The sequence below is a fragment of the Quercus suber genome, unplaced genomic scaffold (genome assembly GCF_002906115.3).
Source record: "Quercus suber isolate HL8 unplaced genomic scaffold, Cork oak 2.0 scaffold_3B, whole genome shotgun sequence".
In the NCBI taxonomy this organism is placed as follows: Eukaryota; Viridiplantae; Streptophyta; class Magnoliopsida; order Fagales; family Fagaceae; genus Quercus; species Quercus suber.
The window spans coordinates 1,162,884-1,190,560 of record NW_027071805.1 but is presented as its reverse complement, the minus strand read 5'-3'; the positions used below and the strand labels follow the sequence as shown (position 1 = coordinate 1,190,560).

Genomic DNA, 27,677 nt, shown 5'->3' with positions numbered 1-27,677 from the left:
TTTCATGATCTTCATGGATCTATGAATATTAAACTCAATCCAAGTCTATTGATTAATATATAAAATTATATGAATAAAACTTATGTATAGTACCTTTGGTGCTGTTTCTTAGGTTTCCCTCTTAATATTCAGTCATATGGCTACTTAATTAATAAATAAACTTCCATCTCATGAGAAAATATTTACATGACAGAATCTTAAAAAGTGAACCTAAGGAACAACACTTAAGTACTGTACCTAAATTTTGCCCAAACCACATTTTTCACATCGTAACATGCCATACATGATAAAAATTGTATTTTTTTTTTCTTTTGTTAATTAATTTAAAAAGAAAAATAGATGAACATCTTATAAATATAAATTTTAAGTTTGCCATAAAAACAATACTTTGACACATAATGATTAGGGCAAAAATTAAGTACTAGACCCATTAAGATTATGGTATATGTCTATTTTTGGTCACATGTTATGATCTTGATGGTCTAATGCATTGAAGCATTGGATCCAAGCCAAGTCTTAATGAATATCAAACTATCTATGAACTTTCTTTTACATATATCAATGAGATTTATTGTGATATTTCTCATCCTCGCATTTTAATATATATATAGGGGTAGCGCTACACTCTCTTCCGAGGTTCATTTCTCCATGATCACAGGTATCTCCAACTTTAAGAGTAAAGAGTAAGTATTTATGAGCTGTGAATGTCTCTCTATTATAAATTTATATTATATATATATATGTGTGTGTGTGTGTGTGTGTGTGTGCCTGATACTGATTGTATGCATTATTTTTATTATTATTTTGTTATAATATTATTTATGTGAATTGTGATGTGTGTGGATGTGTGAGTGTACAATGTAAATATAATATAACTTTATATAATTTAATAATTAGGAAACAAAGAGATTTTATTACATACTTGTGTATAGTTATCATATTATAATAACTTTTCGTTATAAAGTTAGTGATTCAAGAAAAAAATATAAAACTAATGATTGTTCAAGCATTTGATTGGTTAAGTAGAGACTTAGTGTATTATTTATGTATGAATGTGAGTGTGGCTATGCAGGTCAATAATTAATAAAGTGTCAGTGGGTTGAAATTTGTGATTTAGTTTAAGATATTTTTATAAAAAAAAAAAGATAAATAGATAATGACAACTGAATAAAAATAAAAATTTTATACAAACTTAACAAAATAAAATGATCAAACCTACCCATATTGGCAATATATATATATATATATATAGAGGTAAAACTTAGAGAAAATCCAATTAGATTCTATAATTGAAGTCCAATGTATGAATGTGAGTGTGGCCATGTGGGTCAATAATTAATAAAGTGTCAGTGGGTTGAAATTTGTGATTTAGTTTAAAAATAATTTTATAAAAAAATGACAAATGGATAATGACAACTACATAAAAATAAAAATTTTATACAAGCTTAACAAAATAAAATGGTCATACCTACCCATATTGGCAATATATATATATATATATAGGTAAAACTTAAAAAATCCAATTAGATTCTATAATTGAAGTCCAATTTTATAAAGTTTTATTTCTTAATTTTAGAGCCAAATGTGGGACCACATCATAAATATTCATCCAAATAAATTATTGAGTACAAAAATCAAAGAGTCTAGAATTTAAAAAAAAAATGCTTCACAATATCAAAAATTAAGAATTAATAAAAAAAAAATTTAAAAATATGGACAATTTACATTTTCTATCTAATAATATTATTACAAGATTTTTTAAAGAGTTAACAAAATATAAGAATGACTACATATCAATAGTATTTAAATTATATATATATATATAAAAGAATTATACTATACATTTTAATATATTTCTTTTATAAAAATTAAGAATTAATAAAAAAAAAATTTAAAAATATGGACAATTTACATTTTCTATCTAATAATATTATTACAAGATTTTTTAAAGAGTTAACAAAATATAAGAATGACTACATATCAATAGTATTTAAATTATATATATATATATATAAAAGAATTATACTATACATTTTAATATATTTCTTTTATGTATATCCATACATATACATAGGGTTACAAACTAGTAGATAATAACAATTGATAATGAACTATCATTTAACAATTTCAAATTTTGAAAACTCATAAAAGAAAATTGTAAAACTTTATGTATTTACAATTTTTGTTATTGTTGTCAATAACTTGATATATTCAATTTTTTATTTATTAAATTTGATTTAATTTAAATTTCTTAATGACTCTTTCAAAAAAATTCTTGAACAGCACATATATATTTTATGCCCCAAAAGTTAAAAGAGCTCCATAATCATGCATGTACCCCAATATTTTAAGCAACATTTCAATTTTCTATTAGAAGTATTATTTTAAGTGATCGAATTTAGGAGTCACACAAAAACATGGATTTCAACCCTTAGAATTTATATTCATTTCCTTAAAGTTAAACACAAGACAACATTAGCATAGGACATTCACATGGTTTGTGTCTGGTTCCGGTGGCCATTCACATCAAAGTCGTCCTTTTTGATATTTTCCTTTATATAATTATATTACCCTTTATTACCTCAAAGTTTTAAATCCTCTTAGGTGTTACCCATGACGAAACCCACATAGAGATGGATATTGATTTAATGATCAGTCACCATAACACGTGTACGGTGTGATAATACCCCCATCATCAACTCAAATTAATGCCCCACTTTGTGTTTTTTTTAGATGAACATTTATCATTTATGTCCCTCTTTGTAAAAGTAAGTATGGCATAGCAGAATATGTGAATGCAATGCAAAGTCCTAGATATCATATTCATTTACCTTTCTACTTTTTTCGACTTTTCCAAAGTTTGTAAATGCAATACACTACTATACACTATATATATGTCCTTTTATTAGTGACCATTCAGTGGTCCCTTTAAGCAATATAAATGTAAGTGTCACGTGATACACCCATCTCTATTTGTTTCACTCACACACCAAAAATCCTGCTAGCTGCTTCAGCAAATAATGACTCTCAGAGTTTGTTCTTTTCCAAACTTTCTTTCCCACATTCCCTCTGAGTGAGGAAAGTTCATGCTTAATCATACTGTCGAATACATGCGTACTTTATCACGTGCCTACATGACTGTCTTAGTGTTAATATTTTCTATAACAAGTAGGTTTTTTTTGTTTGGAAATTGTTGAAAGTATTATAAATTACTTAAATCTTACATTCATATTTTATAGTCTAATAAATGAATGTTTAGATTGTTTTTTTGTGATTGACGTACATTAATTTATAGTATTCTTAGCATCACTTGTTTGTTTTTGTATAGTTATTTGTCAAATGACAAGATTAGCCGATAACTACGGAGACCTCGATAAACATAAAAATTCATGAAATGTAGGGTGGTAAAAAATAAAAATATATGGTTATGTTTTTACATTGGAAATTTGATAACCATATGTGATTTAGAAATGAGTAAAGTCTTCGAGACCTTTTGTGCATGTCAGATTGAGGATTAAAAGAATATGAAATTGTAGTTGACCAAGAACTTGAGACTTAATTCTTTATTTCAGGATGCTCTTGCAACATGGAAGTAACCAAAAGAAAGGCCAGAATTAAAGTAATGATGGATAACAGTGTAGATACTACATGGAAATATGGCCAATTTATATGTTGTGCAGTGGGTCACTATTATACACTTTTTTCTGGCCTCTTTGAATTTTTTTTTTTTTGGGTGACCAAGTAATGTTATAGCTTTTGGGATTTGGGAGGGGTTTTGTTTTTCTTTATGTTATGTTGCTCCATGGAACTTCTTGGATTATAAATATGCAAGGTCATTTGTCTCATTTCTTTTATGATGACGAAGAGTTAGGTTCTCACATCTTAAAATATGCATAAATTAGACCCTTGGGTGGTTGAAGAAGACTACCTATCTGTATTGCTTTTGTCAAAGAAAAAAAAAGTGTTGGTTCCAAGCAATACTTTATTTTGCTTGCCTGACTCAAATTGCTACAAAGAGAGGACCAAATGACTTTTGCGCCATGATTAGGTGTACTAGTTTTTTGACATTACACTATAGTCTTTAGAGTAGAGTTCGGGCTTTGTGCAATAGCAAGAGCCTTTTATCTAAAGTAAACATTGCGTAGATTTCAGCCCAGAAATCAGTTTAAAAGAAAGGAAAATTAAGAGTAAGACTACCTATCAATTACCTTTTCTCAAACCATGATAGAGCTATTGTTGAAAGACATAGTTGAATGAATTTGAGGCTCCGATTAGGCTTCAATCTTTCATGTAAAATTACTTTAATCAAATAAGCTCTTGAAGGAAAGGAATAAAAAACAGTTAAGGATGTGTCAATATAAATTAAGTAAATAAAAGAGCTAAGGTTCAAAAGAGTCATTAGAGCCGAATTTGATAGAGAGGAAAATCGCTAGAGGGAGCTTGTTGGAGATTGTAAAGAGAATAATTTTTTGGAGGCAAAATTGTAGGGAACTTTGGTTGGAATTTGCACCTTGAGGAATCTCCAATTGAGTAGTTAATATAACATATAGAAACATCACTTAACCCAAAAGGTTTAAACCTATGAGTTTGGACCCAACTATGCTATATTAACTACTCACTCTTTTCTTCATTTTTCAATCATGACTTCACTCATATATGTATACCCAACATAACTCCACTTGTTCGTTCAACATACACACAAATAAATTCGTCCAAGACTTTTCACCCGATGATACCTCACTCGCCCAATAATATGTCTTCCATTCCCACTCCGTGTCTACATAGATATAGAAGCCCTTGTGCATGCTAGGAGAGAGAGATTATTTAAATTTATTAATATTTGGCTATTATGATTGTACTATGTGTTCTTAAAGATCCACCCCATCACAACTAATTGCACCATCATATATGATATATTTGATATGATAGGGATTTGAGCTGATAGCGTTTAAGTTCATGATAATTGCTCTTTGTAATAAAGTCAAAATGCTAATAAGATTTTTTTTTTTTTTTTTGGTGTAGGTAGAATTTGATCCCAAATTTCTTATTTGATACTTATGCTTTTTTAAGTCCAATCAACAAATTCACACTACCAAAACCACTTTAAGTGATAGGGGATAGAATCCCTGTCCATCGCCATTCACCACAAATAAAACATCATTAACAAACACAAACAAAATCATATAAACCATTGAGTTTATCCTAATTAAGTAGCTAGTTACAATACAATAATCTCGTAAAAGAATATCTATAAGAGTAAACCCTTTTTCTTTTATATTGTGTCCATAAGTGTAATATAAATAGCATAGATAAGTGATTCGGCCTGAAATTTAGATGCGAGTCCTTTCAAAGTATGATGGGCAGAATCAGATGCAACTGCCCGTCCAAATTTGTTAATCCCAAAACGAGTCAAGTTTCTCAATGTGTGGAAGAGCTTGCAGGCCCAATTTTGTAAACCAGAAAAAACATATAATTTCTTCAAAGCATTGAACTCTTTTGCTGGATGAAGGTTGGCTGTAAACAATGACAAATCAATTAACAAAATCATTTATAGCGTTTAGGAGAATAGAAAATATAACTTTAATTGACAGTTGTCTTCAAAAAGGCAATCCCACATCATCAAAACAAGACATCTGAACAGGAGTTGGTGTAACTATAATCATATTTTCACATAAAACAAAAATAATCAACCCCTACAAGAAACCAATTTCCAAGTAAATTAATATCATTTATCTCTACTTCATATAAAATTAGCTCTCCCCATACAAAGCCATGAATTGCAAATAGTACCATATGGTAAATATAAATTAAGGTCTGAATGCAAAAATAGATCTCCATCAACATAAAGCACCTCGAGTAGTAGTAGATGAATAGGATTTGGAACTCTGTGAAAGACCTAAGGGCTTTTCCTCTCCAAAAATAATTTTCTGTAAAGCCTATGTGACATTGCGACAAAATCTGCAAAGCAGAAACCAGAAGAAGAAATTTATCTGATCTTAAGCACAATGTAGCTTCACTACTGCGTGATTCTGATTCCTACACTGAAAGAACTAAATAAGATAAGTACCCAAAAATAGTCTCCTCATGCACATTTGTCAATTTTTTCTGCACCGTCAAATAGAAACACAATGATCTAAACCGCAGTTTTCTTGTTTCTAAAGCTCTCCTTCAGCGATGTAAATTTCTTCTTGCATTGGTTCACAGTCTTCCCAGGAACTGCCGCTGCAACTCTCTCCCAACGCTGATTGGTTTCCTTTGGGAAGGTTTTTAAAGCCTGAACCAATGCCTTTTCTTGTACAGCAGACCACACATCATGCTCCGGACTTGAAACCCCATTTGCAGCACTAGAATCAGAAGGATTCTGGTCGTTTGTGCTTCTGGTTGGAGAACCTTCTGGATTATCTATCTTTGAAGCACTGCTGCTTTGAGAAACCTGAGTTGTTGATACCCCTTCTATTTCCTCTCTAGTTGTAAGTGGAGATGCAATGGATGGAGCAGGTTTCCTCTTCTCAAGAAATGAATCAAATGCTTTAGCAGTATCAGGCTTCTGGAGGAGAACCGTTTTGGTTGCCTTCAGAATTTCTTCCACAGATCTACCTGTACCAATGTATTCTGATACAACGTCCCACCTCCGAGATGTTCCTTTGGGATACTTCTGCATACCTTTTCTCAAGAGCTCAATTTCTTCTTTGCTCCAAGGTTTCTCTTTCTTCTCAAAGCTACTTAATGGAACATTACCATTAGCCACTACAGAACCATTCTGCTGTGGAGGATGCTCATCTACTTTCTTACCCTTAGAATCACTATTATATCCTAGTGCATCTCTGAGAACTTTTGCTTGCTCTAGTCCCTCTGTGCGCTCCATCCTGTTGCATAAGCTCCTCAGCTGCTCAATATCAAGTGACATACACAGACTTTCAACATCATCCCCAGAAAGATCAAGCAAATGCTGTGATACAACAGACCCTGAACTTGTTCTAAGACGAGTCCTCTCTTTGCGCAAGAGTTTCTTCTCCTTCTCCTTAGCCTTCTTTTGCAGTGAAGCTGCTTCTGCAGCACGTTTTTCTTCCTCCTCTTTCCGACGTCTCTCCTCTTCAGCAATCCTGGCAGCTTCTTCCTCCTGCAACTTCTTTGCCAGATACTTAGCCTCCCTTTTCCTCTGCTTCTCAGCTTTCTCCACTTCCTTTCTCTTCAGTATTCTTGGGTCTCTTTTATAGGCATTGTCAACAAGAGAACGTATCCGTACATGTTCTTCCTTCCTAGCCTTCTCTGCAAGTTTTGCATTCTGCCTTTCCATCCACCGCTTATGGTCACGAGACTCAGCTTGCTCAAGATCAAACTCATCAGCATGTGGGAATTCTCTCCAACTTTTGAAGGTGTACCAGAAGTTATAGAAATTATCAACTTCTTTTAAAGGAGTATTGTCGTCACCTAAAGTTGGGATTGGCTGGCTAACCGACCACCGACCGTTCCTCAAGAAAGCTGGACCAAACACCTTGAAGAAGTCCTGTGGGGCACAGTCAGTGGGGATGTCATCATCAAACTCATCTGTGGAGTCATAAATTCTTCTCTTGACAGGGTCAATTAAAACTTCATATGCTTCCTGGATGGACTTAAAGTGATTCTCTATTTCATCCTTCTTTGACTGTTTTGCAGTTTCTGTTTCCTCAGCAAGGAGGAGGGCCGCCTGTTTGTCAGGATGAAACCTCAAAGCAGCCTCACGGTAGCTTTTTTTTATCTGGTCCTCCGTGGCAAGATATCTTACATGGCTTAGACCCAATAATGCATAGTGATCTTGTTGTTTTGCTCCATCACCAGACTTCTTTTTACCTTTGCTGCTATATGAATCAGATGATGGCAAATACATCTGTTCCTTATCGTCAACCACCTTTTTATCATCAACATCTGCATCTTCCTCCTCATAACCACGTAATTTAAGAGCAGCAGCATGAAAAGCATGCCCAGCTGGTTCATATCTTAAAGCCTTGCTAGGAAGGCAATTTGAGGAAACGTAGATTGGCTGTCCATCTACAATCTCTTGCGAATACGCAATCAACTGAAAGTTTTTGCAGACAGCCATAATTTTGTCAACGATGCCAATATCAATATCCAGAAATAGCTTCACTTCAGTTCAGTATCCTGTTATTAAGAACTCTAACAATCTCCCACTGCAATAGAAAGAAAACTTCTATAAGAACATCTCATGTAAAATTATAGATAATGCAGCATGTCACAACAGTACAGAAACAATAATACTTGGACAGTTTAGTGGAAGAACAGGAACATATATAGATGATTTAAGGCACGTAATTGGGGGAGGAGGTAAGTAGCAGGTTACAAACCCACAAAAACCAGAGTCCTGGCCAGTTAGATGGAATAGCCAAAAAATTAATACAAAGTTGACCAGAGTGTAGGGCAAGACACATTAAAACATAAACTGACAATGCTTACAGCCCTTTCTGATGCCAGACAATATCAAATGGGGTGATAAAGGGAAAAATGATAAACCCTTAGAATCAGCACCAAACAAAGGACAAACACATTCTCAACTCATAAAATTCTTATTCAAATTCTGATGTCCTTCATCATTCCAAGAGCATTAGTTAAATAGGGTTTCAAGGATTACACTCATGGAAACATTCAATTAAATCCCATAAAACCCTCCGCACTAAAAACCCAAATTGAAAATCAAAAATTAAATTTTAAATTATTTTGGTGCTCCTTGCATCACTTTCACGTCACAAAATTTAAGTGGGAAGTTAAGTGCAGCCATTTATATTAAGAATCTAACAAGCTTTGCATGTTCAACCATGCTGAAACTACAAACCACTTGAGTTTTATGTGAAACAGAGACTGGAAACATTGCCATATCAAGGCAAGTTCTGAAGCCTACTCACAAAAATCTAACACTGGTTCAAGATTATTAATAAAATCATCTCTTAACATTTAGAGGTTCTCTGGTCCAAAGAGTTCAGAACTACTACAAAACTAAGAATAGCAGGCAAGCCTTTTTAACATACACACACGTGTGCACACATTAAAATAAAAAATATTTTTTTAAAAAAGCATTGGAATTTGACACTCAAAATTATAATGTAGTGAAGACAGTACTTGAAAACCTACCATAGCACCACCTGAGGGGACTAAAGTTACAGTTGCTAATATATTAGTCAAATCCTCCATTAAAAGAAGGAAAGAAGAAAGGAAGAGGGACGGAAGGAAGGGTCATGCTTTATTGGTTGGATGGACGTGGAATGGAGAGGTAATAAAAGACTTGCATTTCCCACTTCCCCACAAACACCTTATCATTCAAAGGTCAGTAGAAGTCGGACATACAAAATGGATTACTGGTATAGGTTTTTTTTTTTTTACCAATTTAATCTGCAAAATTCAAATCTATTTATATATAAAATTACACAAAGAAATAAAGAGTTTAAAAAGAGACCCTCCTGAATGTCTACCATGACATATCTTTTCTATGCAAGCTTTATTTGGTTTCATAATACACATAGAAATCATGGTTTTGTCTAAAGAAAGGAAAATAAGCTTGATAAGTGTACTAAGAAACAAAATCAAGCTTGAGATGCTTGGAGTATTAAATGAGAACCCTCGACTTCTATTGTGTATCTATCTCCATGAAGTATTAGAAAATGTCAAGTAACTTGTCTAGTTGAGCCTAGTTTGGGGAAGTTACTGAGTCTTTAGTGAGTTGTTGTGTCCAAGTTTGTTCCAATTTGTTATGACTTGTACGTGTAGTCTTTAAGTGGTAAGTGGTCCCTATCCTAGCTTGTTGAATAAAAGTATCAGCATTTATTCTCTGAAGAAACACTCAAGTGTAGGAGGTTAGGAGTTAGGACTCCCTTGATGCAGTCGATTTTCAAACTTGGGAGGCCTTGGTCCCCTCCAAGCAACCAGTAAAAATTAGTGCACATAATAACGGATATTAGAATCTGGGCATAGACCAGCAAGAGGAGCAAAACAGTTAGCTTCCTCATCTCTGATCAGCAGCAGATCTTGGAAAGAATCACCAAGCTATTTTAGCAAGCTCAACATTGTAAGCTCATGCAATGGCCAACCATTAAAAAAACAATGGCATGGAGTATCACAAAATACTGCCATAAAAGGAGGGAAAATACAGTCCCAAAAGCGTAAAAAAACCTCCAAGGATTGCAGGTCAGCACAACCAAAAAGTTGTAAAAAGGTCTCAAAAGGCTGGACAAGTATGGTAACATATCAATAAAAAGGTTCCAACCTCTACATCATTCACCTAAGAAAGCCAAATGCTTGTTATTGCAATATAACAAGCTTGAAGAACACATGAAAGGGAAGCAAATCAAATCCAAAAAGAAGTAATTTTAAAAACTAAAGAAAAGGACCCATACTTACCTTTGTCTTGTTGTCTAGAAAGCCAAATGATAAATGAGTGATACATTTTAGGCAGAAGAATATTCATGTCACTTTTGAAAATTTTCCAATAACTCTTAATCAACCTAAATGCAACAACAATTTCTAGATTATGCCTTTGAGGACAGGAGTTGACTTTAAGGGGGAGGATATCTATCTCCATGAAGTATTTGAAATTGTCAAGGAACTTATCTAGTTAAGTTTGGACTTAGGAAACTTGAGTTTTATTAGAAAAATTGAATGCCCCAAGTACACAAGACATATACTAGATGAACATAACCAATAAACTCTAATAAGTTAGAAAAATAAAAGCATCCTAACATTGTCAACCATTCAAACAGGTTTCTGAACACTGCAATTTCAGGTCTAGAACCGTCCCCCCACACCCCTCAAAGTTTCTAGCAATTCTTTCCATCAAAGGCACTTCTTTCCAACAATGAGGGATGGCCTTCTCCTTCTAGATCTCGCTGTTCCAGTGTCACCCACATCAGCCTTGCCAACAAGCTACCAAGTCTACAAACCCTCCAGACATCACCCACCAAACCCCAAAATAGGCAAAAACCATATCCCACAACTCTCAGGAAGAAGGACAATGAAGAAACAAGTGACAAACTGTCTCCCCATCCCCATTGCACTGCAACCCCAACTCACCGAGAAAAGTATTTCTCTTCCTCAGGTTATTTGCAGATAAGCTTCTCCCAAAGAAGCAATCTGGAGACTTTATAGACTTCCAAATTCTTTTCCAAAGGAATTTTGCAGCTCCAATAGGGATGCGGTATAATAAGATCTAATCTGGACTCCTTTCTCAGCAGATTTCTTCCAACAAAGCTTAAGCTCTCCATGACATTGCACAGATGTAAAATAAAGTAGATACAAGAAAGACAAGATTGACTCCAACTCCCAAGAATACAGGATGTACACAGCAGGGGACCATAAAATCACTCACGCAAATTACATGAATCTATCAAATCAACAACAAACCTTAAGTGGTAAGTGGTCTGTATTCTCTAGCTTGTGTGAGTTAACATGTCCTACTTTTTTTGCTTTGCTATTATTCAAGTTGTATACAGGGCAACAAAACTGAATAAAAAGTATCACCTTTTTATTTTCTAAACAAACTCTTAAGTGTAGGAGGTTAAGACCCCCTCAAATATCCCATTTGATCAAACTTGGAAGCCTTGTTTCCCTTGAATCAACCACATAAGAACTTCCCATAAGTTTCAGACCAAACATAGCTTTATAAATATATATATATATATATTCCAAAGTAACAACTTCCCATAAGTTTCAGAGACAATATAGCTTTATACATATTCCGAAGAGTGCTAAAGAGTGTCGTCATCATGCCATGGCCTCCATAGTCCCTTACCCAATTCATAGCTACAACAAAATTCCCAAAATCCTTATTAAAAAATCCAAAAATCCAATCCGAACAAATCCACAAAGCCATGCTTAATACCATCATTACCAATGAGGTCTAGCTAAAACGCACTTCTTTTTCCCCATAAAAGCTTAAAGCTTAAACTCAAAAGTCACTTCCCACCCCCATAAAAGCTTAACATGATTCGAATAGCTTATTGATCATCAAAATCAGAGCTCAAAACAACAAAACGAACAAAACCCATGTTCCCCTTTAAATAAACATTCGAGTTTCAGCCATATGAGGACCCTTAAGAGTCATTGCACAAACAGACAAAATAACTATTCCAAAAAGAATCAAAACCCCAAAATCCATTTTTTGATCATAAAAAACACATAAAACAAAAAAACCCACCATTAAAATCAATCCATCAATCAAATTCAAGTACAACCGCCTCTAATTCAATCGATTATAACTATTAAAAAAAAAATCCAAGCTTGAAATTGAAAATTCAGCAAATTTTTATTACCTTAGTTGTTGCAATAGCCGATGCTTCAGAAAGCAAACACTTGGGTTTTACGGCCACGAAAAGGCGGTGGAGAAGAAGCCTTTATCGTGACCGATTGTGGCGGATTCCGGCAGTGATGGCGGTGGTGAGCAAAGAGAAAGAGAGAGAGAAGCGAGAAGAGAAAAGAGAAGGGAGTTTGGGTTTGGTTTTGGTTTTGGTTTGGCAAAGCTTTTAATGTTTTAAATGAAAAATTGATTGCAAAGTTTGCCCTAACCTCTGTTTGTTTAGACTTTTGGGGACTTGCGTATATCCGTGATAGTCTATCCAAACTGAGTTCCCCACTTTATTGGAAAGACCCATATGTAAGCGACCAAACAACAAAAATGTGGATTAAAACCTTTTCTTTTTTTTTTTTAGAATCTAGTTTGGATTAAACTAAATTACCAACATTATCCTTAATTTTGGTAATTTAGTTTAATCCAAACTAGATTCTAAAAATAAATAAAAAAACTTCAATCATCATTTTTATATTTATTTATTTATTATGTTAAAATGACAGTTTTAAATCAACTACTACTCAATAAACTGAAGTGTTTTAAATCAACTGCTACTTAACATATAGTCAGCAAATTTAAGAGTTTTAAAACATCTAGTCAATTACTACTCTTAAGAGTTTTAAATCAACTACTACTCAGCAATGTAGAGAGTTTTAAACCAAACCGACTTACCTTCTATGCATTATGGTTGATACTTGATACCATGACCAACGGACCAAGTAAGCTCCTTGGGAGCAAAAATGAAGTATTATTCAATTTCTATTTGATTTATAGTTTCTCAACTTCTCTCTCTCCCTCTCTCAATATGTTAAATATCACTAAATTTGTTTTTATTGCTAAATTTACTTGTGATTTAAGAATATTACCTTTGCATGAGAGAATTTACTATTTATGTTTATTTAATCAAAACGATTTCTACAAAAAGGATTATTATACAACTGTTTTATGCTTATATATGTTGTACTATTTTTCTATTAACATTATAATGTACTATTTTTCTATTAACCCTATAATATTATGAAAATTTATTTGAAAGCTTGTTTCAATTTTTTTAGATATATTTAGTTAATTTTGCTAATATTTACAAATATAATACCTTTGTTTTCATTTTAATTCATTACTAAATTAATTATGATATCATTATAGTTTGACCTTTGTTGAATCTTAAAAACCTTAAACTCTCCCTTTACCAGTTTTTTGAACAGATTGAGTCTAAAAACCATGGAGGTAATAGATATCACTAAAGTATCTTAATATTTTTATTCTCATGTTTGACATCTTAGTTTTATTAGATGAATACTTTGTGCTATTTATTTTTGTATCACTCTATTTACTCCCCCCCCTCCCCCCTAAAAGCCTAGGTGGAACCTTTTTTCTTTTTTTTTTCCATTAAGTTGTTGTATTTGGTTATTTAATGTTTCATAAAAGTTTAAACGTGATAAAAACATAAATAATATGTTTTGGTTTCAGCTTATAAGAAATATACAGTATGGTTATTTTTTTCAAAATATGTATATCTTTCTTAAGTGTTATAAATATTAATTTTCATTCATTTTTAACTAATTGTAACATTGAATATATTTAACAATCACTAATTATCTGGTGCATCGCACAGATTAGTGACTAGTGTGTGTGTGTGTGTGTGTGTGTGTGTGTGTGTGTATAAAAGATACCACTACCATTAGGTTATCATTTAAAATCCACAATTTAAACGCATATAGAACATGTGGGGGGTAAAAGCCCAGACATACCTATTGGGCTGGGGGCCCTGTCTTGAGGAGTACTGTACGTCCAAAGAATAATAGCGGGTCGGGGTAGAATTCATCTGAACGCAGCCAACCCAGAAGTAAAGGAAGAGTAGCGTCCGAGGAAGTCACCTTTTGTCCGAAGAGGTTACACTTCTTGGACGCAAATAGTCTTGACCCAGCCAACGAATAGAAGATCCGAATGGACTCTCAAGCAATCCCATCAACAAAGATAAGCTCTGGGCATGTCTGGGGATGATTAGAACGAGAAAATATCTCAAGGAAAAGCTGCCACCACCGCATTAAATGCATTGCAGCTACTTTTCTAGCCGCATTAATGTGGAGAAGACCCCTGAACAGTGTAATCTCAGCTATTACCACTCACGGAGGGGTAAAGAGAATACCTGATGGGACATGCACTCAAGTGGATGCTTAGATGAAGAATAAGTGGATGATGAAGATGATGGGAGAGGGTGCTATATAAGCAAAAGAGGTCTCTGATAATAGGGATCGGAAAAAAGGTGGAGAGAGGAATTAGATAATTTTACTGTAGCTCCAAGAGTTGTAATCATCTTTCATTCAATAACATACCTCTTCAGATAGACATTTGTCAAGGAAGATGAGCATGGTCTTGTGTCAATGAATCCTTAAACACTATAATTAATCACTGTTTAATTCGCACCCAGCCCAGCTCTTTCGCCCACTCTCTACAAAATCATTGTCTTGGGTTCGTTGGGCTCGTAACCCATCCTTCTTAGGCTTGGGCTGCCAAATTAGACCCTACAGAACACATATAAGCAATTCTCTTATTATACTTATACGCGATTATAAAATAAAATAAAATAAAATAAAAACTGTAACGGCGAAAAAAGCAATTAGTCAACAAATGGAAATAAATGAAGGTTTTAATGCTTGCTATCACAATTAATTTGTTTAGAGATGGGAAATCAAATTTGATTATGATATCTAGTGTGCGAACTCAGAATGTTTACATCATGGAATTGAATAAGAAAGGGTGCCTTTTTTATTAATTCACAGTTTAAGAACTGGTTAAGAAAAAATACAAGTGTTGGACCTCGGGTCTTGTCCGAGGTTGGGTTTACAAATGGTTAGATTCTTTTCTTTCTCTTTCTCTTCTTTATTTGTTTTTCTTATTTATTAAGGCTTTTATATAATTTTTTTTTTTTTTGAGAAACAGGTAAGTCATTATTATTAAGGTAAAATGATTATATTTTATTCTCATGCATAATAGTATGGTATTAGATTTACGAAAATAAAAATAAGTGAATGAAGGAACATACAAAACATCATCGCATTTAACTTGTTAAGTATTTTGTGTATGTGTATATATTAGACGTTTGTTAAGTATTTTATGTATATACATATTAAAAGAGACAAGTTTAACTTTTATTGCATCTTAAAAATTTATAGTAGGATAACATAAGTATAAATTTATCTATTTTGTTCCCGTATATTACTAATTATGATACTTCGTATTATTTAAGAGCTTTGTAGCTAAAAGGCTTTGATCTGGGATTTTTTTTTTTGATCTGGGATCATGATAGGGCTTGGCTTAAAGGCTTTGCAAGGGGCTCGGGTACACTAGCAGGGCCTTGGCTAAATTGTGGGTGCTTAGAGATGGGTTGATTCTTGCTAAGGAGATGGGGATTCAGCAGCTAATAATTGAACTTGATGCTTCGAGTGTTGTGATCCTTTTGAACAATGACACTGAAAATTCATTAATGGAACCACTTCTAACCGATTGCAGGAACCTTTTGAAGGATTTTCCCTGCAAGTGCGTGATCTATGCTTTTCGAGAAGCAAACCAATGCGCTGATGCATTGGCTAAATTGGGAGCACAATCATTGTATAGTTTTGATGTTTTTTGTAACCCACCGTTTGTGGAGGCTATTTTGGCTATTGATAAAGCTAATATGTATTGTAATAGACTTGTAAATCCTTAGTTTTAATTTTAAATCATGGTTTACCGAAAAAAAAAAAAAAAAAACTTACTTGATATATAAAGACTTACTTGATTATATATATATATATATGTAGGGTCGGCTTTTGTTGCCCGAGCCCACAGGATGTAGGTTAAAGGCCCAACGGACCCAAAACAATGAATTTGTAGAGAGTGGGCGAAAGAGCTGGGCTGGTTATGAAGCACAGAGCAGTGGGCTAGGTTACGTACAGTGCTGATAACATGAACTAAGGCTTAGATAACTCTATGAATGAATGTCCGAGGAGGCGTTTTATTGAATGAACCATGATTACCATACTCAGAGCTACAGTAAAGTTTTTCTCTCTCTTTCTTCTTCTTTTTTCCGATCCCCCGTTATCAGGGACCCTTCTTCTTTATATAGCATCCCTTCCTATCATCTCTATCGTCCACTTGTTCTTCATCCACGCATCCACTCGAGTGCATGTCATGTCGTGTGTCTACTTTAGTTCTTTATGAGTGGCGGTAGCTGAGGTTGCACTGTTCAGGGGTCTTCTCCACATAAATGCGGCCAGAAAAGCTGTTGCATCACATTAAATGCGGTGGTAGCAGCTTTTCCCCTAGATATTTTCTTTAGCTCTGATCATCCCTGGATCCACTCAGGATTTATCACTATCATTGGGATTGTGAGGAAGGCTATTTGGATCTTCCACATGTTTGCCTGATCAAGGCCATTAATGACCGAGGAGAAGGACGTCCTCGGACTAGCAATGACCTCTTCGGACGACATTCCCCCTTCATTTCTGGGCTTCCTGCCTTCAAATGGGCCGCGTCAACCACCTCTTGCTCCTCGGAAATTTAATAGTCCTTACCGGGGCGCCCTGGGCCTGTAAAGTGGTTTTGGGCTTTTACTCCCCCCACAATATATATATATATATATATATCTTTTAAAAATAAAAATAAAAACTTGGTTGTAGCTAGTAGTTACAATTCCACTCAATATGTATTTTATTGGGTGTGGATTTTAACAAATCATTTCTTCTTATATCCTTATATCCTCTATACTTGCAAAATTTTCAAAAAATTAAAGATCAATAACTATGTCATGAATCAAATGTTTAAAATTCAAGTTTTTGTAATTATGCATAAAAAATCAATTTATGAATCGAATAATAAATAACATCCACTTGATATGAAATTTTTAACATACGTGTTAAGAACATAAAAAACATGATACAATCTAATGGTTAGATTTTCAAAATATGTGGTCATGTTAAGTTTTTTAGTGGGATTTGTAGTCAAACTTTCTTCTAACATTAATAAAATCTCACATTTAATGGAATATTCAAATATTTGAAGAAGTTTAGAACTTAAAATACATTCATTTCTCCCAAAAAAAAAAAAAAAGTAATTAGAGGTAGATAATAGTGTATTAATAATTTATAAACTTATCTATTTTATTGAAAATATACATTAATTACACTCTAATTTAATGAGTTATGTATTATATAAGAGTAATTAAATGGAACCGTGGGGGCCCGAGGACCGAGGAAGGGATTGTTGGGCTGTTATTATTATTACTAAGGCATCATTAGCCCGAAGAGGGAATCTACCCCAGGAAGGGAAGAGGCAAAGGACTATTGGGAGATCCAGTTGTGAAGGACAGGGTGAGAAGAGAGAATCAAGGAGGGTAGGGGAAGTTTTCAACGAGAAATAGCTTGCTGCCTTTGCATTAAATGGTTGGTAACAACGTTATTAGCTGCATTAATGAGGAAGTGACTTGAACAGTATAGTTTACAGCTAAGCAGCTCATTCTACCACCTTCAGTAGATGTTTAAGAGGACAAGTGTCATGATGGGAATTGGGTTAGGTAAAGATGGGCGGCTAAGTTGTGAAGTAAAAATGAGTATATAAAGGAAAAGAAATTTCTAGAAAAAGAGGAGGCAAGCACAAGTATCAGAAAGATAAGAGTTAGAGCAATAACATAGAGAGAAGAGAGTGAACAGTGCATCATTCTGCGTATTATATGCCTCCTCGGGCAAGCTTATGATAAGCCATTTATACACATAATCCATGATCCTTAGTCTTTCTTCCCTTTTTTTATCCTCAGGCTAAGCCCTCCCTTTTTGTTTGATCCACTTTCTTACAAATGTATTGATTTGGGCCTAGTTGAATAGTACAAACCTCACTATTCTAAGTGGGTTTAGGCTGTTTGATTTTTTTGAGTTCTTACAGGAACAATAAAGATGTATTAGTCATTTATACAAATGCAATACATTTTTTTAGTAAGAGGGTAAATTACGTATTTGATCTCTAAACTTTGTGTTGTGTATCAATTTGGTTATTAACCTTTCAAATGTGTCAGTTTAGTGACTTTAGTCCCTAACAATTTGGTATTGGGTCAAAATGGTGTCTGCTGTTAAGTAATTGATGAAAAATATTGATGTGTGTGGCTAACAGTTAAAATAAAAAATTATTTTTACGCCACATTAGATGACTCCTAATTACCATGTGGAATAAAAATGAAAGAAATTCCAATGTTTAATTGTATAATTGTTTATGAAAAGAAAAATAAAGAAAGATTTGTTAACAATTTTTTTTCCTTATTTTCTGTTTTCAAAAATAATTTTCTATTTTTTAGACTAGAAACTTGTTTGGCAGTCCAAAATGAATAGAAAACAAAAATTGTTTTCAAAATTCAATTTGTGAAGAAAATTGAAAATAGGTAAAGAGTTGATTTCAATTTGTATTTTTGAAAACTTAATGAAACACAAGGCTAATTTAATGAATTTTCCCATTTTAATGAGTTAGCACTAAAATTCGAATTCTAGTAACAACAAATTTCAGTATTTTTTTCTCTCTCTTCTCTCACACAAGTTTTTTTCATTTCAACTAACCAAACATGTTTTTGATTTTGAAAATACAAGAATTTTTTTTTCTTTTTATTCTCAAAAACAAGTTTTTGAAAACAAAAAAACAAAAACTGTTACTAAACATAGCCTAAAATAAATTGTATACTATTCAAAATCCATTGACGCAAAATTAAGACCTTTTCCCAATTCAAATACCATATAACTCCGTTCAGCAATTATGAGACTTCTGATCCAATTATGGCATGCATGACTCATCTATTCCAATAAATAATCACATTTAGAGGGAAGGGAAAAAGATGAAAGAAAAAGTGTAAATTCCAACCTCAAGGACAGCAACAACATCAACAATGACTGATCAACCGAATCTCAATCCTCCAAGTCTCCATATTTTCTAGGGCTTATAATTAATATAAGACCGGCTTCAATTTTCTTTAATTTAATTAAATTAATTAATTGAAATTGAAATTAGTCGGTTAGGCAAAATGGTTTTATTTTTTATTCCACGTAGTAGTATATGTGTCACATGATGTGGCTTTTTTATTTTGACCGTTAATCATACAACATCTTTCATTCATCAATTAACATCATTGACCATGTTGACACAATACAAAAAGATTAGAGACTAAATTAACATATTTAAAAAGTCAGGGACTAAATTAACACACAATGCAAAGTTTAGGGACCAAACATGTAATTTATTTTTAGTAAAAATATAGGGGCATTATTTAAATTTACAAATTATAAATGCATTACATGTTTTTATTCACTATTTTTTGTTATTTTCATCATTTAATTTACTTTTCCTTCAATTTCAGGATTGACAAGACCAAACTTGAGCTAGACACCCAATAAATTTATGGAATAGGTTCCTCATCATTTCAATTGAAATGTGGAGGCTCCATTTCATGGTTAAAATTTTATTTCTTGTATATGATATTGTACAAAATGCCACATCATTTAAAATTGTAAACTTATATAAAAAATAATAATAAACGAGTGGCATTGAGTCCATTAATAGAATTATAATATTTAATATGAACTATGGAATGGATCCATTTCAAATAGAGAGATCTCAACTTCACCATTGCGCGCATGGACACCCATCCTCTAAGGCACACACCAATGCTCATGCCCATAAACGGTATAATTCCTAAGTTTTGCCCTCAAAGGGGGTAAATAATATTTACAATTCCTTAGGTGTAGTACATTAAATTTCTCAATTTTATTCAAACATAGAATTGAATAGCTTAATTGTTTTAAGAAAATAAAACATTGTTTGTGCTCGTTGGTCCATGCAAACATGTGTATGAATTTAATTGGGAAATTTAATATATTGCTCCTAATGAACTGCAATTAAGTTGTTTCCAATGGTAACAACTATGTATAATTCTTTAAGTGTTGTACATTAGGCTTCCCGATGAATTTCAAACACATAATTGAACTAAAATTAATTGTTCTTCAAAAATATATCATTGTTTTTGGTTCATGCAAGCATTAGTTTGAATTTAATTGAAAAATCTAGTGTACAACAGCTTTACCTAAAATTTCCCCCCACCTTTTAACCCAAAAAAAAAAAAAAAAAAAAAAATCCCCCCGCCCTAAATGGTAAATTAATTGTAGTTCCTTAGGTGTAATAATTCCTAGTTAAATTCAATACAATAAATTTAAACACCTAACTGTATTGAATTTAATTGTTCTTTGAAATATAACATTATTTGTAAGGATCATGTTAACGAATGTCTTTAGGGCAACTATTAATAAACCATAGTAGGAAAGTTTAACATCATTTTCATAGGAAATATAAAAAGCTAGGAAAATTCTTAAGTAGTCTAGGAGTATAGTGAAATGGTACTCCCTCCTCTCACATTCATGGGGGACCCAGCCATGAATTTAATGAGCAGACTCCACCATGAATGTGAGAGGAGGGAACACCATTCTCAGTGCTCTAGGAGTACCTAAGAATTCCTCAAAAAGCTGTCAACATAATTAATTGCTTTATCATTTTCTCATAAAACGTTTCTGAAAATAGTCCTTAAACCAATGCCCTTAGGGCATTCGTTAACATTTCCCTATTTGTAATTGATTGGTCCATGCAAATATGTGTTTGAATTTAATCGGAGAAGTGAATGTACTAAGAGACCTAAGAAAATAAGATAATATGGGAAGGGTGTTTGGAAATCACATAATTGTTTCGGTTTTAATACAAAGTAAAACGAAATTGCAAAATCAATTAAATTTTTATCAATTTAAAATAAAATAAAATCATAATTAGTTTTAGTTAGTATGTAAGTGAACTTCTCAAAAAAAAAAAAAAAAAAAAAAAACCCTAATCTATTGGAAATATGCCTATGAAAACATTTATGATATATATGTGTGTGGAGAAAAATGTATATTTGAATACCAAATTTAAAGCCGATTTTTTTTTAAAGGGAAATGCATTACAAAATCCTACAGCTCAATTGACACTTCTTAATACTTCTAACGGAGATGTTAATGGGTTAAATCCCTCTACCCTATTGTTATAACTATTGTATATAATGAAAAAACAATTTTATTCCTTTTAACAACAAATATATCAAACTAGACATTTTTTTTTCCCTCTTGTAAATAAGTGGGTGTGAAGAGATTTTAGCCAAACTTCTCCTCACAAAGAAAAGCAAACATCGTTTATTGACCTACAAGATTTTGCCATTTCGATAAAATAGGTTAGCAACTAGACATATGTGATCAATCACATCAAAAAAACTGTATGGTTGGTGGCAACTCGTAGATAAAATGGAGAAATAATAAATGGACTCATTAATGCGCACACATCACTTAAGCGTCCACACACTTCACACACATATCACAACCTGTCTCACCAAGAAACCATCAAGGCATCAAGTGGTTTGGGGTGTTGGCCATCTAAATCTAGCATTAACAATTCTAAAGGGAATCGAAGATGCTCATTTGCATAAAAGATCATAGAAATTTGACAGTTGAATCTTGCGGTCAAGGAAATCAAAGTTTCCAAAGGCTTGTGTCCATCTTGAGCTAGTTCAGATTAAAAAATCCACTGTTGAATTGGAAGATCATTGGAAAACATTCACGTTGGTGAAAGAATCATTGAGATTTTACGGTCAAGGAACTCAAAGTTCTTTAAGGGCAGAGACAATGACTTGTATCCAGAAGTGTAGCTAGGATTTTTTGTTTGAGGGGTCAAATTGTAATACTAATATATATATAAACTTTATTACTAAAGTAAGCGTTAATTCATAATTAATTGTATCCAAAATTAAAAACTTTGATGTATATATATTTACAAGATAATTTTTAGGAGAACTTATAATGTATTCAACTCTAATAACAAAAGTTGTCTAATTTGAATGTTTAATTGGTCAAACCTTGATCTAACTCAATCAAACTTTAGATCTGGTTTCTTGATCACAGTATTTGACCAGATTTGGCCAAGTTGAAAGGTTGGAGAAGAATTGGGGGTTTGATTTGTGTTTCAAGTGAAATTAGGGTTTTCCCAATTTTTCTATTTTTCTTGATTCATATTTCAGATGGCCAAAACAGGATAGCAAGAAAATCCATGAAACGCAAAGTCCTCTTTATTAAGACCACCACTTAGCCACTGTGAATCACAGCTTCAATTACTTATTAATTTCATTATAACTCTTTTTAAAGTTTTTATGGGCAAGATACATAATTACTTTAAAAAAACAAGTCCACTTAACTTAAAATATCATGTTCTATCAGACTTTAAAATTGTTAATATCTCTCGAATTAGATATAAATCTATTTAGGCTTCCCATATATAGCATCTTCCCTTGAATTATTTTATTTCAATTCGAAGTTACAAAGTTTTATTTGATCGAGTCAATTTATTCTACTAGCTTCACATTAAATTTCTCACCAAAATTTGGAATAATTTTTCTCACGAAGTTTGAGCAAAATATTTTGCATATAATTGTCACTATATATATACATTGTCTTTTCATAAATGAATAGTAAAATAATTTGAAATCCATATACTCTAATATATATATATATATATATGAATCTTTGCCAACCAATGTCATCATTCAAAAACTTTAAAATTGTTTCTTTGATAATATATACTACAATTTGTGGTTCATTCATCCTTACACGTTTATTTGATATTTATTGGTTTCTAAAAAAAAATGATAATTATTGTACTCATAGGAGCATATATGACTCTTGTGAAAAAAATTAGTTGTTAAGTGCTTGTGGGGTATGGGGGCAAAAGTTGGGGTTCAAGTCTCCAGAAAAGAGTTTCATACACATATATACTTAGATTAGGCTATAATAGAATTTCTATTTTATATAAAAATAAAAAACATAAAAACATATTTTAAATGTTTTGACCCTACCCAAACGATATTATTGAAAGTGTAAATCACATAACTTTAGATTGCTTATATATTACAAAATTCAAAATTATTAGAAAATACTTAGATTCAGGGACGGACCTACACTAGGGCAGAGGGTAAAAAAAAAAAAAAAAATCTACTACACTACAATTTATTTCTGCTTCATTACAATCTTGTCCTTGGAAGGTCCATGGACAGGTTGGTTAGAAGCTGCTTCAGGGCCTTTGCTTGCCAAATCAGCTTTAACAGGCACAGTGAGGGAAGCTAGGACAATCTCCATTGTTTCAGGAGCTTTCTTCTCGACAGAAGGAACTCAGGTATCAGTTGAAGGCTTCACAGCATTGTGGGCTACTCCCTGAGTAATGTTCTTCTCTTTTTCTATTACTCTAGAATGCTCGGTCTCCTCGGCCTTCTCAACAGATCAAAAGAAACTGGAGCATTGGTAGCACTATTTGTGCTCTCCTCTACCACCTTGGGTGCAGTATCAGCCCCCGAGCCAGAAGGAACACACACTCAGATGGCAGGGGGGTAATACACATTCTCTGCCTTCTTAAGTATAGATGAAACCTCAACCCCAACTTGGTTGAGGGCTTCATTCCATACTTGGGAGCAGTAAAGCATGCATACCGCTGGGACCTCGGCCTTAAGATTGGCCTCAATTTTTGCCATCCCTATGTCATATCCATCCTATTCAGCCTACTCCCGAGCCCTCTCCGCTTCTTCCCGAGCCCTTTCAACATCATCTTTGGCCTTCCCCATTTCCACTAATTTTTTCTTGAGAGAGGTAATTTGCGCTTTGGTAGCAGCTAGCTGGTCTTCGGCATTGTGTAAGAGAACTCTTTGGTTCTCGACTTGCCTCTCAGCACCTTCCAAAGCAGCAGTAGCACTTTTTCTCTCCCTCTCCTCCTCTAGTAGCTTGTCTCTGAGGTCCTTGATAGTCTTATCAGCAACCCCAGAGGCTTCAACAGCTACGTTGTGCCTAGCCTCCTCTTCCATCATTTGTTTATGGCAGGGGCTGGCTACCTCTTCTACCTTGATTGAACAGCCTATCAAGTAAGGGAAACACAAGGTAAATTGAGAGCATAAGGTGAACAGTAAAAAAAATTAAAAAAAAAAAAAAGTAAGTTAAAAGCCTTGCCATGCCTAAGTACCTCTTCAAACTAAGGAAGACCTCGTGCCTCCTCAAGTTCCTTAACTCTACCATGTCCCATGTCGTTGGGGAATAGTAGGCCTTGCTCCACCACATTGGCCACATAGCTGGCCTTCCCTCCTTGATAGTCATGGATGGAGGCATTGGCTAGCAAGGGTTCCCCATCCAACATGGAAGCAAGGATCCATACTGGAGGTGTAGGAGGACCACTTCTCTTCTCAACGCCTCTTTGCCCCACTTTGGACTGTTTAGCTATCCTTTGGGCCTCTTCTTCTTGGGCGAGCTGACTCTTCCCAGCATCCATCACCTCTTTGCCTTTCGCGTCTCTTTTTTTCTTCAATCCAGCAAATTCAGGTTGGACGGGCTAGGCAGGTTGAGAAGGAAGAGGAAGTTTGTTTTAAGGAGAAGGAGGAGGCTTGTTTTAAGTCGCTTTCCCGAGTGTTTCTCTCCTCGGCTGAGATTCTATAAAGTCTAGAAGACTAGTCTTCTGCTTGCATTGAATACCCATGTCACCTCAATGTAGGGGTGTGCGCGGTTCGGTAAGGGCGGTTTTTTGCTAAATTTATTACCGAACCGATAGAGATCGGTTTTTTTATAATTAGAACCGATGCACACCACCTAGGGTCGGTTTTCCGACCTATAGCGGTGCGGTTTTTTGCGGTGCGGTTTAGTCGGTTTGGTCGGTTTGAAATATTAAAAAAAACTATTTTTTTAATAATAAAAAAATTGGACTTTCAAGCCTAATATCAATATATCAACCTGTTCAAAAAACCTATGCCAAATAATGTATTTTTCATTTCATAATGATCACATAATGATCCAAAATTTCAAACCTGTGCAAAATTTCAAATAATGATCCATAATGATCACATAATGATCCAAAATTTCAAAACTGTATTTTTCATTTCAAACCTATGCAAAACCTGTGCAAAACATATGTTCACATAATGATCCAAATTTTTTCGTTTCATTCACCATGCAAAAATATTTTGAAATTGCCTCAATAAGAGTTCAACTCCCAAAATACTATCATGTAGCATATAATATCATTAGTGTCACTGTGTGTGTCAGTGTCAATAACAATAAGCGTTAATGTATCTACTTAATAACGTATTACAGAACCATTTGTCACTGTCCACAAATGCCAAAAGATATACAAATTAAATTAGCATTTAGGCAAAAGAATGCTAATTGCTTGTATCCCCAATAATAATTTAAAAAAAAAATAAAAAATAAAAAATAAAAAAAAAAAACTGTTCAACCTGTTCACACATAAAATATGTTCAAAAACCTATTCAATCTGTTCAAATCTGTTCACACATAAACAAACTGTCCAAATTTCATCATTTCATTCACACATAAACAATTTGTCCAAATTTCATCATAAACTTGTCCAAAAATGACAAACTATCCAAATTTTTTCTTTTCTTTCACCATGCAAAAATGTTTGGAAATTGCCTCAATAAGAATTCAACTCCCAAAATACTATCATGTAACATATATTATCATTAGTTTCATTGTGTGTGTCAGTGTTAATAACAATAAGCGTTAATTTATCCACTTAATAACGTATTACAGAACCATTTGTTGCTGTCCACAAATGCCAAAATAAAGATATACAAATTAAATTAGCATTTAAGCAAAAAAATGCTAATTGCTTATATCCTTAATGATAATCCCACCCATAAGTAACTAAATAACCACCATTAGTGAAAAGTCCACTACCAATAATATGTATAAATATAATTAGCATATAGGCAAAAGAATGCTAATTCCCGTAAGTCCTTTGTCCAGTAAGTCTATGCACTATGCATCATTCTAGAACTCCTACAAAATACTAAACAAAACAAAATAAACACGTTTTAATAACCATAAAACGTTTATCAACAATAAAATATTTATAATTAACACAAATGTGATAATAGCAAGTATACTTACATAATACTAACTACTAACTAACTCCAAGCAAAGAGCAACATATCACTTATCATCATTCAACACAATGGTGATTGGATCCTCCTCCATAGGCATTGGGCAAATCAATGCAATTTCTACGATCTCATTCAAAACAAAATGATTCTTAAGCATTGAGTAAATAAATAAACAATTGATGCATACAACAAACAAAATGAACATATATATATACACACCAGTGTCAATCTCAAAACCATCCATATCCTCCACATTATCCATGCACTCTTGAAGCTTTATTGGTCTTTTATTCTTTGCATCCTTCAACCAATTCAGGGTACAAATAAGGGTTTTAACAGTAGTAGAAGATAGTGAACTACGAAACGAATCCAAAACACGTCCACCCGTACTAAAAGCAGACTCGGATGCAACTGTAGAGACAAGAATAACTAACACATCACGGGCAATTTGGGAAAGGACTCGATATCTAGAAGAATTCATTTTCCACCACATCAAAATGTCAAAATCTTCCACATCAAGGTCCTTAGAATATTTCAACAAATACCTATCTAACTTAGATTTGTATTCCACACTATCCTCGTCCACCAAGTGTTGCTTAAACCTATCATTATAGCTTTTAATGCAATTAGACAATGAAGCATTACCAACACTTGGCCCAGAGTCCCTAGACAATGAAGCACTACTACACTACTACTACCACTACTGCTAGAATTTGAAGCTTCATTCTGACCCATTCTCTCCGTATACAACCTCTTCAATGCATCCCGAACCTTAAAGCTCATCGCATCCCCCTTGTCCTTTCCATACCATTCCCTGAACCAAAACTTGACATACTTCTATCTATACTTTGGGTCAAGAACAACAGCAACAAAAAGCATCAAATTGATATTATCTATACTTCCCTAATACTTATCATTTTTTTTTCATCTCTACCACCATACTCCTCAAAAGTGGATCCTCATCTACACTATACAATTGTTGCAATTGATATTCAATACTAATTAGCTCATTGAAGTATGTATTAGAAGTGACAAACAAGGACCCAAAAAATCTAAGTGTCGCCTCATAAAATATGCCAAGAAATTTTACAAAGGTCTTGACATTTTCCCAATCAAGATAGTTAGGAGGTCCAATGGGTTTTTTCCCATCTCCATCCGTTTCACAAAAATAAAGTTTATAATGCTCATCTTCCTCTTCCAACCTATCAAATGCTCTCACAAATTTCAAAGCACAATCTAACACAAGATAAGTTGAATTCCACCTTGTTGGCACATCAAGGGACAACAAACATTTGACTTTAATTTTCTCATTTTCAACACATTCTTGAAACTTCT

The 27,677-nt window shown here is 33.5% G+C and overlaps 1 protein-coding gene across 2 annotated transcripts; it reads right to left on the bottom strand.

Moving 5' to 3' along the window:
* Positions 1-5,644: 5,644 nt before the first annotated feature.
* On the bottom strand, positions 5,645-12,496 carry LOC112021048 (uncharacterized). 2 transcript variants are annotated; one of them, XR_002883836.2, is made up of 3 exons: positions 12,294-12,496; positions 6,068-8,168; positions 5,645-5,958 (listed from the first exon to the last, which is right to left on the bottom strand). XR_002883836.2 is itself a non-coding variant. In XM_024053614.2 (2 exons), exon 2 carries the CDS (start codon positions 8,078-8,080, stop codon positions 6,134-6,136), a length of 1,947 nt encoding a protein of 648 aa, XP_023909382.1. In that variant the 5' UTR covers positions 8,081-8,168; positions 12,294-12,496; the 3' UTR covers positions 5,645-6,133. The 2 variants fall into 2 exon arrangements, 1 of the variants encoding a protein (XP_023909382.1); XM_024053614.2 differs by having other exon boundaries at positions 5,645-8,168.
* Between the last annotated feature and the right edge of the window lie 15,181 nt (positions 12,497-27,677).